This window comes from Syngnathus typhle, linkage group LG3, assembly GCF_033458585.1.
Source record: "Syngnathus typhle isolate RoL2023-S1 ecotype Sweden linkage group LG3, RoL_Styp_1.0, whole genome shotgun sequence".
In the NCBI taxonomy this organism is placed as follows: Eukaryota; Metazoa; Chordata; class Actinopteri; order Syngnathiformes; family Syngnathidae; genus Syngnathus; species Syngnathus typhle.
In genome coordinates, this window is record NC_083740.1 from 10,832,438 (window position 1) to 10,845,624 (window position 13,187).

A 13,187-nucleotide genomic window follows, 5' to 3' on the forward strand; every position below is an offset into this window, starting at 1 on the left:
TATTACATATTAGAAATATGTATAAAAAAACATTTTTACAATAGGAGCCCATTTGCTATCACCATAACTGTCTCCTCCATTAAATAAGCAACCCAAGTTTATCCCTGTTTCTCATCTGACAAAATTTAATCAAGACTTGTCTCCTTGAGATGCCGTTTAGAGTTCAACTGCTGTTCCCACTCACAGAGCTTGATTGTCTTTTCTTTCTCAGGTGGAGTGTATTCTTCAGTCAATGCTTTGTTTTGTTTAAGCTCTACTTTTGGGCACGCTCTGCCTGCACGTAGTTTTCAGTCTTGCAATCATTGCCCCATAGCAAGGTGCAGAATGAACACTATTGCTGAATAAACACCAAACACAATGCAAAGTGATTGCATTTAGATACATTATTGACACGTTTATGGTCGTGGGTTTGATCGTGATGATTTACTCATGACATAAGAGATGAGTTGATATTAGAAGCAACTAATAAACCCACTATTGAGTCCTCTAGTGTTCACTTAATGACTGTCCGTTACAAACCAACACGAGGCTCATTTCAGCAGTTTGACAAGGAAGTGACTGGCGATAATTCCGGCTGCTAAGATGGCAACAAAGATAAGTAAAATCAAGCTACGCTTCAAAAGCAGCTGTTTTACTGTGAGAACATTGCCGACTATGGTAGTTGCAGTTTTATGTTGATCTGGAAGCTGTTGGCCCTCTGAAGCGCTCTCACACCTGGATGTAGGAGAAGTAACTGGGTCCTGGTTGGTGTTTGAGTCTGAAGATTCAAAAACACAACTATAGTTTGAACACTTAACAGACAAAAATATTTGCTTCACTTTGTACTCGACCAGAGACAAAATACTCATAATACAATATATTGCATTGCAATGGCTCCATATACGGAAATGACACTCAAGATACTGACACAGTTTCTGGCCAACATCTGAGTATTTGCAGTTGCAACTTAATGGTGAATTGAACTTTGTCACCTCAGAATGTCTGTATTTATCTCCATGTTGAAAATATTTTTAGTACTATTTATTATTTTTATTTAGTATTATTTATATTTTTAGTATTGTTTGCCGACCTACTTTCTTCCTTGTGGTATTCATTGGCGCCCAAATGATATTTTATATTTTTCAGCCATCTGGTTTAAGTGGTAACATTTTGGTTACATCAGGTAAAAAATACCTGTGTGCTCCATCCATCCACCCTGAACCAGTTGCCATTCAACCGCAGGGCCCACAGAGACGAACAACCATCCGCGCTCGCACTCACATCTATGGGCAATCTATAGTGTTATTAAATAGTTATAATGAGAAATGAGTCATAATGAGAAAATCTTTGGTTTTTTAAGTGCGCCTTATAGTTCGGAAAATACGGTATATATGAATATATATATATATATATATATATATAGAGAGAGAGAGAGAGAGAGAGAGAGAGAGAGAGAGAGAGAGAGAGAGAGAGAGAGAGAGAGAGAGAGAGAGAGAGAGAGAGAGAGAGAGAGAGAGAGAGAGAGAGAGAGAGAGAGAGAGAGAGAGAGAGAAAGAGAGAGAAAGAGAGAGAGATACACACATACAGCTGGAATAAGCTCCAGCACGCCCAGGACAAGCAGTACAGAAAATGTACCACTGTGTATATATATATATATAAAGTGTTTTGTTTGTTAAATCATCAAAATAAAGATGGCTATTTGTATGCCTGAACTTACCGAACTTGCAATCTTCTGTCTTGACCGTGTCGTCATAGGGGACCTGGACCCCGGCTCTAATTTTAGCCTGATTAAAGGCATTAAAAAATGTTACAATGCAAACCACTTGATTTCATAAAGTCACATTTGTGTTTCCAGACGATTGAGTAACCCACCTTTTCAGCAGCCTTACTCCAATCTAGTTTGTATAGATAAACGAGTAAGAAAGTAGCCTGCATGAAGACACAGAGAGTAAGACCTATCCAAAGCCCTGTTGAAGAAACAACAGCAGCGTTTCTGAAACTCACATGACACATTTTGATTCCAGAACATGCAGGTCTTACCTAGGATGTTCAATTTTGCCGCAAAGGTTAAGGCCAAGCCAATGGGAAAGCCAATGAAGTAGTGTCCCACCAGGTTACAAAGAGCACCAACCTTTTGTTTCCCAACTCCTCGGATGACACCTCCGCACACACCCTGCGGTGATTGTTGCAAGTTCACACAAAGCACATTTAGAACTTCTCCTAAAATGTCAGATAGGATTTTTTTTCTTACCGCAACAGCGTCAGAAAGATGCAAGAAGATGAAAACAATCAAGATTTCAGCAACCCGTTTCAAAATTTCTCTGAAGGTTATGAGACAAATATGATGAGATACAACATGAAAAATCTAGCAAAAGAAAAGCAAGTAGCTCTGTGAGGTGCTGACATGTAAAAATATTCCAAATAATTTATGGCTAATAATATGTACGTAATGTAATGTAATGTAATATGTACGCTTTCTTCACAAGCTATAGTCTGAATTTGTGAACTCATTGTTTTTCATTGTAATTTGTTCCCACTTGCACAGCATGGTATTAATTATGCGTGACTTTAAATTTTGATCTACAATCACATCAGATTACATCTTAATTTTATTCACTTATATAGTAATATTTTTCTATTTTAAAATTTTGAGTTTAACTGGTTTGATAGTTCATTGAGAACTCTCATTCCTTTATTATTCACTGTCAATGGGGTGCATTAAATGCAATTGCATTTCAATTAGATTTAGCACTTTACGAGAATATGTTATTGTAAATAAGTGTTAGTCGTAACAAAAACATAATACAGTGAGCACTCGTTTTTTGCTGGAGATGCATTCCAGCACCACCTGCAAAAAACTAAAATCCGCAAAGTAGAAACGATATATGGATTATTTAGAAAATTAAACACCATATGGAAATTTTCAACACGTAATGTTTTAGTTGGTTGCTAGGGAGCACAGGTGTAATGGAAGTCATTTAGAAAGTGTCTGCCTTCAGAAATACCACATTATGCTAACCCAGGGGACATCACGCATAGCGAAACCAAAGTGAGTCGGTTGCGGATGAATCTCCTGTTGCATTGTGGTCATATACATATATTAAAGGCTCCTCAATACTTTTACACTACATAAACCGTTCCCATTCCCTTAATAACTATTTCCACACTGTTCTGTACATATATTGTACCTTTACAGTACCGTAATTTTCGGACTATAAGTCGCGTTTTTTTTCCATAGTTTGGGTGGGGGGGGGGGGCGACTTATACTCAGGAACGACTTATATACATATATATATGGTTTTTTTTTTCACTTTTTTGGGCATTTTATGGCTGGTGCGACTTATACTCCGGTGCGACTTATAGTCCGAAAATTACGGTAAATAAAAGAACAAACACGTGATATTGTCACATGCTCCGATTCCTTCTGCACCAGTTTCTGCATGTGGCCGGCTGCCGCCTCCTGCTCTTGAACTCAGTCACGTCCACAGTGATGCACATTGCTCAGAGGCACGTGTGTATTTGCCCGTTACTTATAAACCCGTGAAGTAGCGCATTCGCAAAAGGAGAAGCACGAAGTGGCGAGGGATCACTGTAAACACGTTTTTAATCTCTATAACAACTTTAGATTTATTCACTTTTTTCCCCCACAACAAATGACTGTTGTTTTAATTTACTAGATTATAATTAAGTAATTCATTTACATGTTCTGATAGCTTTTTAATGTGAACTACTGTATTCTTTAAAGACAGTTCCTCGGTGTGGCACATATTACGAGCGCCAAAGTTACTAATATGTAACAGTATAACTCACAGGTCTGAGGTGAAAATGTAGCCAATGACACTTTTGGCAAGGGTGATGGTAAGACCAACAAAAAAGGCCACGATAACTGCAATGGGAAACAGAGTAAGAGCAATAGATGTTTACATTTCAGTCACCAGATCAAGGATGACAAAAATGAAAATAACTGTCACAAAGGTAGTGGTGGTGGTGGGAGGGTATAGACCAGGGGTGTCAAACTCGTTTTTTTCGCGGGCCGCATTGTAGTCATAGCTTCTTTCGGAGGGCCATTATGACTGTCAACCCAAATAAATGTATGAGCACCTCATATTATATACAGTAAAAGCTACAAAACAAATTGTCAAATAACTCGTTTTCAAATCAGACGAGTAAAAACTGGTCGAATATTTTTTAAAAAAGATATTAAAAGTGAAGACAATTTGCAATTCTAGTAATGACACACGAATTTGATGCAAAATTTGTTTCTTATTCCGACATTTCTGTTATCCATTTCACTACTTGCCTATTACTACATGCCATGTGGTTTGTGTCCAAACTCCAATTAAGCAGTGTTTTTATGGCCTTATCCTTGCTGCTTAGCAAATGTAAAATTTACCAATATCATTTCCAGTTTACAAACATACATACAAACATTTTCTTACATGCAAAGATGATGGAAACTTTGCTTGACAGCTTGGCTTGCTCAATGTTTCCTGCACCAAGCGCATTCCCTACTCGAACACTAACAGCTGCAGAAATTCCAAGTGGGAACTGCAAAGGTAGAATGTATAGAAACAATTATGCATTATTTAGGATTCCATCAAATAAAACTGTTAAGATCAGGTTGTGGCCAACACGAGATTTGTGAGATGAATGCAAATCATTATTTATTTTTTTATTTGGTTATCAGAGGTTTATCTCTTTCACTTTCTTCTGAAAAATGCTTTAAAATATTATTTGTTTCAATGATTATACAGCATACAGCTGATACGCCAAGTCAAACACTCTGATTGTGGCAAGACCAGAAACTGGCTGTGTAGCTTGTTTGCATGCATTTCTTCCATGTTATTTACTAGAAAGTAGTTTCTAAATAAGCCAACAGTTAGCCTAGCACCTTCTAGTTTTTGTTCCACTACACTTTCTTCCCCATTTATTTTGGGCAGTCTGGATGTCCAGTGCTACCATTATTATTTATTATTATTTGTGTCCACCACTGTAAGATACTTTTATTGTGGTAGTGCAGGCATTCATTTGTTGTGTGGCTGCCTGTGCTTATGATGCTGATCAAGTTTAGATGAATTTGTTTCACTTACCATGTAAGCTACAACTGTGAGCTGATATGTAACGGACTGGGCTCCCAGCTCTATTTCACTAATTATACCAGCAATGAATCCTCCAACTTCAAATAGCCACCATTCCAGACAAAGCATGAGCATGCTTGGGATGGCCAGCTTAACAAAGGGTCCCCACTCTTGTAAACAGTCGACAGACCAGCCTGTGGATCAAACCATTAAAAAAGAATAAACATAACTTTCATAAGATTGATGTGTTATAAACGTAAGACAAATAAGTATGATAAATAATTTATCAATTGAAATTGAGCATGCATACAGTATGTGATTAAATGGATAAATCCAGAAAGTAATCCCTTAATATGTGCATGCATAATAATAATATGTAATGCTTCTTGATAGGCAAATAATGAAAGTGGGACTCATCACCTCTCTAATCTGTTGCATTGTTTAGTTACAAAATGTAACCAATTTTGTTCAAACATTACACATTTGGACTTTGCTCACAAATGTACTGTAACATCAAATGAAATAGTGCAACTGGAGAGGAAAATGAATCATAAAGAAACACTAATCATCCATTCATTATCAGGTTTAAAGTGAGTGAGAGGGAAACTGACCTCCCCACGTGGCCTTGTGCAACCCCTTCCAATTAATGTAAATAAATAAGACCACAGCCAACACGTACTGTGAGATTGAATTGGCGGCAGCGGAACCACTTGAACAAAAGACATAAACAGCATGATTTAAACACAGCTAAAAAAATTCTAGAATGTATTAGCTGCATTTAGACTATTCTTTTTCTAAAAGATGATATCAAAGTAGAAACTTATTTATTGACCTGAATTATTTTTATAATAATTGACAATCATTGGAGGCAATCACAATTGTCCAACAAAGAAATGAGGGAAATCTGTTCAATAGTGCCATCCACAATAAAATGTCAAACAAAAACACCCTTGGGATTATAGATAGATTTAAAATCACGCAAAGGGGAATGTGCTTTGCATAATTAGGACTACAATTACAATGAATTATGCGATGAGAAAAAAACCTCTTCTGGAATATTAGCAGGCGAATTCCAGGTCTGGCTCCACTATATCAACAAAACATATTCTGACTAATATTATTTTCCCAAATGAACTACTAATACTATAAAAAAAAAACTTACGCAACTCCCAAATGCAGAAGATGTAGGAAAACATAATTGATGACTGCATTTAAAATGTTCCCAACTGCGCCGGTTATGACCTGTGGCCAAATGATTCCCTGCAAACAAACAAAAAAAAAGACAGAAAAACACATTCGCAAACATGTTATTTACATGTATATTATGAACTTGTGTGCCTCGCTTTACGGAACCTGATTTTGAAGATATCTCCCTTGCAGCTGGTACATAAATGCCGCCTGAAGGGGTAAATCATAATCTTACATGATAGAAGCACATAATGTCTAGTGCTATAACTCATGCAAACCAAGATGAATGTGAACTCACCGGCAGAGCAGGCATGGAGATCTTCACATAAAGTTGTGACAGACTATGCAACACACAAATAGCCATGTAAAAATTTGGGTTGGAAACATCCATGAACATATGTATTACATTGTACATTACAGCATACAATATATGTATTATATTTATTTTGTTAACTTCCATTACTACTACTACTAACTATTACTTTTACAATAATTCAAATGGGCATTACGCAACTGAAAGAAGCCATGAAACACAGTGAAGCATTGGTTTATAGAGTATCCAAGAGTCTGACTGATTTGATAAAATGGAATGATAAGAACAACAACAACAATTATTAATATTATTGTCATTATTATTATGAACAATAGGCTCTTTCCAAAATTATTGTAACCAAGATGCTGCAGATTGAAAAGTGACTGACCTGGCAACCTCTCGGCTCTGTTTGGCTACGATTAGAATAGGTTCAGTGTTGATGAGAACAGCCCAGCAGGGGAAACAAGCCAGCAGTAGAATCAGAATCCCCCTCTGAAGGATCACCCCCACACGCTTCAGGTTTCCGCTCCCATAGGTCTACCCAAAGGCAGAATCAAATAAGCAGTGTTAGGAAACACTAACATCACACTAATGATTTGTTTAGATTCATGAAATGTAAACTAACTTGATACAATATATTATTGTTCAACTGTTTTAGTTGGAACCCATACAATCCGAGAGCCCAGTCAGAGTGGTTTGTGTTTCAATATCACTAATATAAATAAGGTAGAAGTGCAAGAAGTTGAGGACACTACCTGAGATATGAGGGTATCACAAGTTAAGGATAGCCCGGTTCCAATGGATAAACCAGTCACATTAACCACCTGCAATTAAAGCACCATTGTCAATAATATGTTATTTTACAGTAAAACACAGTAAAATGTTTACTGTGACATTCAGTAGATACATACGTAACAGAGGATTAGTTCTCCATGCCATAAAAAATATGCTGAGGATCTGTATGATTGTGCAAATACAGAAATCAATTTCCCATTTAACTTGGTCCACTTCTCAGAATGATCATGGAATTGCTTGTCTAATTGTTTAGAACAGGGGTGGGCAAACTTTTTGACTCGCGGGCCGGACTGGGTTCTAAATTTGGACCGGAGGGCCGAACCAGGAGCAGATGGACGTAGGCTTTGTGTGAAGTCATATAAGCGACCTGTAAAGGTCATTGCATAAAAGATTTTGGCCTTTAGTAGGTAGTAAAGCATGGATATTCCAAACAAGTTTTTTGAAAACAAATGCATTTATTAACAGCATTAAATTTTTTTTAATAATAATTCACTAAAAAACTGCTGATTCTCATAAAATACGACACTGTTATTATGAATAACAGTCTCCATCACTTCAGTGCCTGCAGGTCAGATTAATGAAAGATGTTTATCTTATGAGATCACATCAAACGGCAAACATTCTGACCAAATATATCATCTTGAAGAATCGGTGAAAGCATACATCCAAATAAAGTCATCAAAACAGCAACACGGTGAGGGGTATCTGAAAATCAGAGCAGAGTTTTAACTCACAAACACTTGGTAACAGAGGTGAGGAAACGGGAAACACTTCCTTAAAGTAAGCCTTAAGAACTTTACAGGTTAAGATTAGTCGCAAATAGGTGGTGCATCAATGTCCTTGAGCATCCTGCATTGTTTGAAAATGAGAATGGTCGCTAGTTTCAATCCCTGCTATGTGTACAAATCATATTCAAAATGCATTTTTTTACAATAAACTTGAGAGCCTCCCGTTCATTTTCAGTGGGAACAGTGTTGTTGGTCTCCCTTTTTTGCTAGTGCGTCATAGTCTGGAGTAAAATTTGTTGTGGCAATTCTTAGGAGAGATCCGAGGTGTTGGTCCGTTTACCTCGATCTGTGATGGGTTGATGTTGATGTGGCTGAACGTCACGTCGCGTACGTCGAGCCAAATTGGCCACTCTCTTTTAAACGCTCGGCACTGCTTTTCCTTGGGCGACTCATTTTAATGGAAGGATTCCAGGGGAAGGTTTGTGGGCGGCTTTAGCGCAAAACTGCATCTGAAAGCTCAGCGCGCGAATTACAAGAATGCAGATGTCACAGCCCACGATCTAAATTCGGGACTGATACGAATAGAGCGAGAGTGCGCCATGTCCGTACTACTGAGTACGTACACGCACTTGTGAGTGTGCGCCAAGCTTTCTGACACGGCTTCCGGTAGTGAATGCGCAGGCGAGCGCTTCGCCATCTACTGGGGAAACGCAGTCATTGCAGGCAAAATGACCAAAAAAAAAAAAAAAGTTTAATAATACAATTTGTTCAGGGTCGGCGGGCCGGATTAAACGGTCCCGTGGGCCGGATGTGGCCCGCGGGCCGTAGTTTGCCCACCCCTGGTTTAGAATGATCTTAGCATGACAAAAAATACTAATGTATCCTTTCTTCCTTTTTTTCCACCTTTCCTTTTACTTTTCCTCCATTTTTTTTTCGCACAGACCCCTCGATTGATTAAACAAAAATAATAATAATAAATATGGGGGGGGGGGGGCTTATAAACTATTTTCCTCTTTATCCTGTAACCTTTCCTCTATTATGGTGGACCCCTACATAATCAGTTTGGCAAGACAGGCGTACAAATTCGTAGATTATTTTTTCAACATTTAATTTTTTTTTTGTTTTTTTGTGTTTTGTGTTTTTTGGGTTTACATAAAAATATAACTGTTGGGGGACCCATCCCCTCACCCGAAGGAGGAGTGACGCTCTTTGTTGGAAAATGGAGTGAGACCTCATCTCCTTGTTTGTGTGTGTATATGTGTTTTATGTGCCCGTAATTGATCTCTGCACATCATTGGACAATTGTTTTGCTGTAACAACCCTGCACATTGGCTGCTGGAAGAAGAATGTTTGTTGTGGGTTCTACTGAATGGCGAGCTTCAAATTATGCTGCTGTCAGTGTCAAGACTGGCCTCTTTGACATGTCCCTCCTTGTTACCGTCACCTTGAGTTTCTTGTTATTGTCTAGCCCTTGAATAGTGTAGATCAGGGAATGTCAATCGGTGGTTCGTGGCCCTCTAGTGGTTCGCGGCGGTATTGCAGGTGGTCCGCAAAATTGGAAATGGAAAATAATTGCAACATTTTTTTAAATGAAATTGATGCATTATTTTGACTTGATTAATTTTTCAGATAATTTTGTGCTCAATCAACTGACTTTGAACAGGTTGCCCCCTCCCCAAGCAAAGTTACAGGGGGTTACTAACTCTAATAGAAGCGCTATTAGAATAAGTCGGCTCGTGAAAATAAATACCCACTCCCATTTTCAAATTCTTAGCCATCAACATTTTCCATCCAATGGTGATTCCTGACTGCCTATTTATCACGTGGCTCAGTCGTAGAGTGAAAGTCTCCAAACCTGGTGGTGCTGGGTTCTATCTTCAAGGCCGGTGATCATGTCAAAGTGTCCTTGAGCAAGGCATATTTTGCTCTCAGTAGGGTTTGGCAGCGCCATTCATGGCAGCATCAATTTACTTTTTCTGTCTTCTTGGGTTTTCACCAAGTGTAGCATATTTGAACAAGTTTCTCCCTCAACAAGTGAAGTTACAAGGGCTTGGTTATAGAGTGATAGACTTCAACCAAGAAGGTGGTGGGTTCAATCGTCAAGTCAATTTAGAGTTGAATTTTTTTCCAGCTAATTTTGTGAATCATTTACCCATTTAAACGACGTCAAATGTAGCTGAGATTGCCAAAATAAACATACAGATGGAAATAAATAGCCTGTGTAGGCCTATCCTCTTTCGGTGCAAAATGAAATAACATTCTGCCAAAGCACTGGTCCCCAAGTTGCTTCTTGGTTATATTGGTGGTCCCTTGGACATAACCAGTTGAAAAGCCTGGTGTAGTTTTGTGGTTAGTTGAATTTGTGAAGACTGTTGGGATAGGCTCCAGCACGCCCTCGACCCTTGGGGGGACGAGTGGTACGGAAAATAGATGGCTGGATGGATGAATTTGTGAAAGCTAGACGTGTTTGTTATTTTGGCCCTGGCTTACTCTGAAGGAGCTCTTCACATGGTATTAATCCACTTCTGATCAACCGTGTGGTATTTTATGTTATATCGTAGACCAACTTTTAGATAGTGGAGCAACTTTGAAAGCCAGTGAATGAATGCTTTTCCTCGCCTGAATGACAGAAAACTACCAAAATGTTGGTGGATTTGTGGACATAACCTGGATGTATTAATCACAGATAATTGTGAAAAAAATGACTTACTGCAATTGATAATGATACAGCTGCAAGTTCTACTTTTCCCAAATGACCACAGAACACCATGCTGACGATGCTGATCATGAAGATCATCATCTGGGAAATGATCTGGAGGAGAAAAACGAATACAATAAATATTGTCACTTGTTTCACTGTATTTCTAAAGTAATGGCTGCCCATTTATTTTCCCACACTCTAACTACATTGACTCAAGATTTTGTACTCTTGTATGTATTTTTTCTGCACAGCCATCATTGTAACATTGTAAAAGCTCTTAACACGGCCATTAAAAGTCCAAACATAAAATACCCGAGTAAATTAAAACTTATACTGAAACATATGCAGAAACATACTCTGCGTGTACATAGTGCGTGCGCACGTTTACGCAGCTGAGTTGGGACAAACGAATCGTCGAGGCAGAGTAAATGTAATCGATGCATTTTTCTAATCAAATAATTCAAAATACTTGATGAATCCTTTCAGCCCTATATGAATGTGTGTGGGACATGTTGAAGCCTTATAAGCGAGCGGGTTGAATGATTTTATGAAACTGATTGCAGTTTTTCTGATATTGTTTTTTACATTCGTTCATAGTGGAGAATTTGAGGAAATGTCAACCCTTTAATGAACCAGCTGTAAAGGAAACTACTACATATGTGGTTGGAAGGAGTAGGACATTGTATCCATTGCAGAGAATGCACTTTATCCTTCTCCAGCTCGGTGAAATATGACAGACTTGAGACCTAAAGGGAGTATTTGTTTCCTGGGGGCCATTGTTCTGTTCCAGTGGCGACAATTTCATCCAAATTTAACATTATTCTGGTGGAATCATTACTCCATTCAAGTGCTTCTTTTAGCAAGTGGATTAGCAACTGTTGCCCTCTTAGCAAATATATTAGACTACTTGAATAGCGTTTCACTTTACTCAAGCAGTGGCAGATTTGATGATCTCGTGTCCCTCAAATTTTGGTTTGCAGTTCAAAGCAAAAAAATCAACCTGTAACTTGAAAAACAAGTCAAAGTACCAAATAGATTTGTAGTGCGCATTTAAAATATGCCATTTGAGAAACAGGTCCTGGAACCTTTCTGGCACCCATTTTAATATGGTTGATCATGGCATTGACTGAATATGACAATTAACAAGATAACACGTTAAATGTTTGATACCAAACTTCCAGGCAAGCACAATTAATTAAATATTAAAACAAAATCAATTTAAACTTGTCTTCTGTTTTGTATTAATGTTTTTGGTTCACTGTATGATAAAGATACATCCCTCTTTGTCCCTTTTGTTGTTATTTATTTGTTCCCCTCTCAAGAGAGGCCCGATAAAACAGGGTTTGGAATTAGCTGACCATACAATATTTATAATTTTGAGGCTTTGAGTATTGCAAATATTTTATGAATAGTTCACTTTACATGAAAATATGGCTTTATGGTGTAGTGTATTGCTTTTAGAATGAATGTAGGAACGATTATATTGATAAACCAGTGAAATGTTAAAATTAAATAATATATTGGTGTTTAAATACGGTATTGTGAGAGAAGGTTATGGCAAATTAAAATATAATGTATTTTGTATAGATAAGGATGAATATTCCAAAATACTGATATACTAGTAACTACAAAATATATGGGGGTCGAGATAGATCCTTTTGGACATGTAAGTAATCTGTATGTATCAATGGTTACATTTATTACCCATCTTGTATTCATTATTTTGAACCATTTTTCTTTGTCTTTATTTTTGTATTAGATGAGTTGAATTTTGTTTTTTCCCGCAAGTTACTGAATTATCCTGCACTCTTTTGCATCTTCAAAATAAATCGTAAAATAATAACATAAATAATATAATAACTAAAAAGACTGGAAGAAACACAGAAATACACTGTAAAGAAAGAAAAAGACAGTACATTAACTACGCCTCTGGAAGGAAACCTGGTGCTGCGTTTATGGTCATCTTACCACTGGTCCCGCGAGTTTGAGGAGCTGAATGAGTTCAGTGCGGTAATTGAGCGGAATGCATCTGCCAATGCGTCTCAGACAGGAGTCCTTGGAAGCCGCTTCGTTCACAGAATAAACCCCCACGGAATTCTGCATCGTCTTCAAGTTGATGTCCATGTTGACGGAAAGTGGCAGCGAGCTCTTATTAAGGTTAAATTGAAGCGTCCTGCGTGGAAGCGGCTCTCAGTAGAGGTGTCAGGAGGAAATGAAACTTCACTTGGAGCGTCGCGGCAATATTCCCTCCTCTCGCCCCCTGTAGGAGTCGGTGGTTAATGCACGTGGATGGTGCATTCATGGCCCGGCCCATCACGCACAAGACGCATCCTGTCCAGGACGGCAACCGCGGGCTAAATCGTTCTCCAATAATATACACTTGAACACGTCTGACTATTGTGATA

The 13,187-nt window shown here is 38.1% G+C and overlaps 1 protein-coding gene across 1 annotated transcript; it reads right to left on the reverse strand.

Annotated features, from left to right (window-relative positions):
• Positions 1-385: 385 nt before the first annotated feature.
• On the reverse strand, positions 386-12,982 carry LOC133152050 (multidrug and toxin extrusion protein 1-like). The gene is made up of 16 exons (XM_061275578.1): positions 12,751-12,982; positions 10,792-10,893; positions 7,314-7,382; positions 6,947-7,095; positions 6,544-6,586; positions 6,411-6,455; positions 6,220-6,317; positions 5,669-5,766; positions 5,070-5,251; positions 4,419-4,527; positions 3,790-3,865; positions 2,231-2,300; positions 2,020-2,152; positions 1,852-1,946; positions 1,697-1,763; positions 386-757 (listed from the first exon to the last, which is right to left on the reverse strand). Exons 1-16 carry the CDS (start codon positions 12,904-12,906, stop codon positions 531-533), a joined length of 1,719 nt encoding a protein of 572 aa, XP_061131562.1. The 5' UTR covers positions 12,907-12,982; the 3' UTR covers positions 386-530.
• Between the last annotated feature and the right edge of the window lie 205 nt (positions 12,983-13,187).

Coding starts and splice junctions, on each gene's coding strand:
- LOC133152050 (XM_061275578.1), bottom strand. CDS start 12,906: ATGGACATCAACTTGAAGACGATGCAGAATTCCGTGGGGGTTTATTCT. Junction 7,383..10,791: donor CTGTATCATTATCAATTGCA/GTAAGTCATTTT, acceptor CTTTAATTGCAG/GTGGTTAATGTGACTGGTTT. Junction 2,301..3,789: donor TACATTTTCACCTCAGACCT/GTGAGTTATACT, acceptor CATAACCTTCAG/AGAAATTTTGAAACGGGTTG.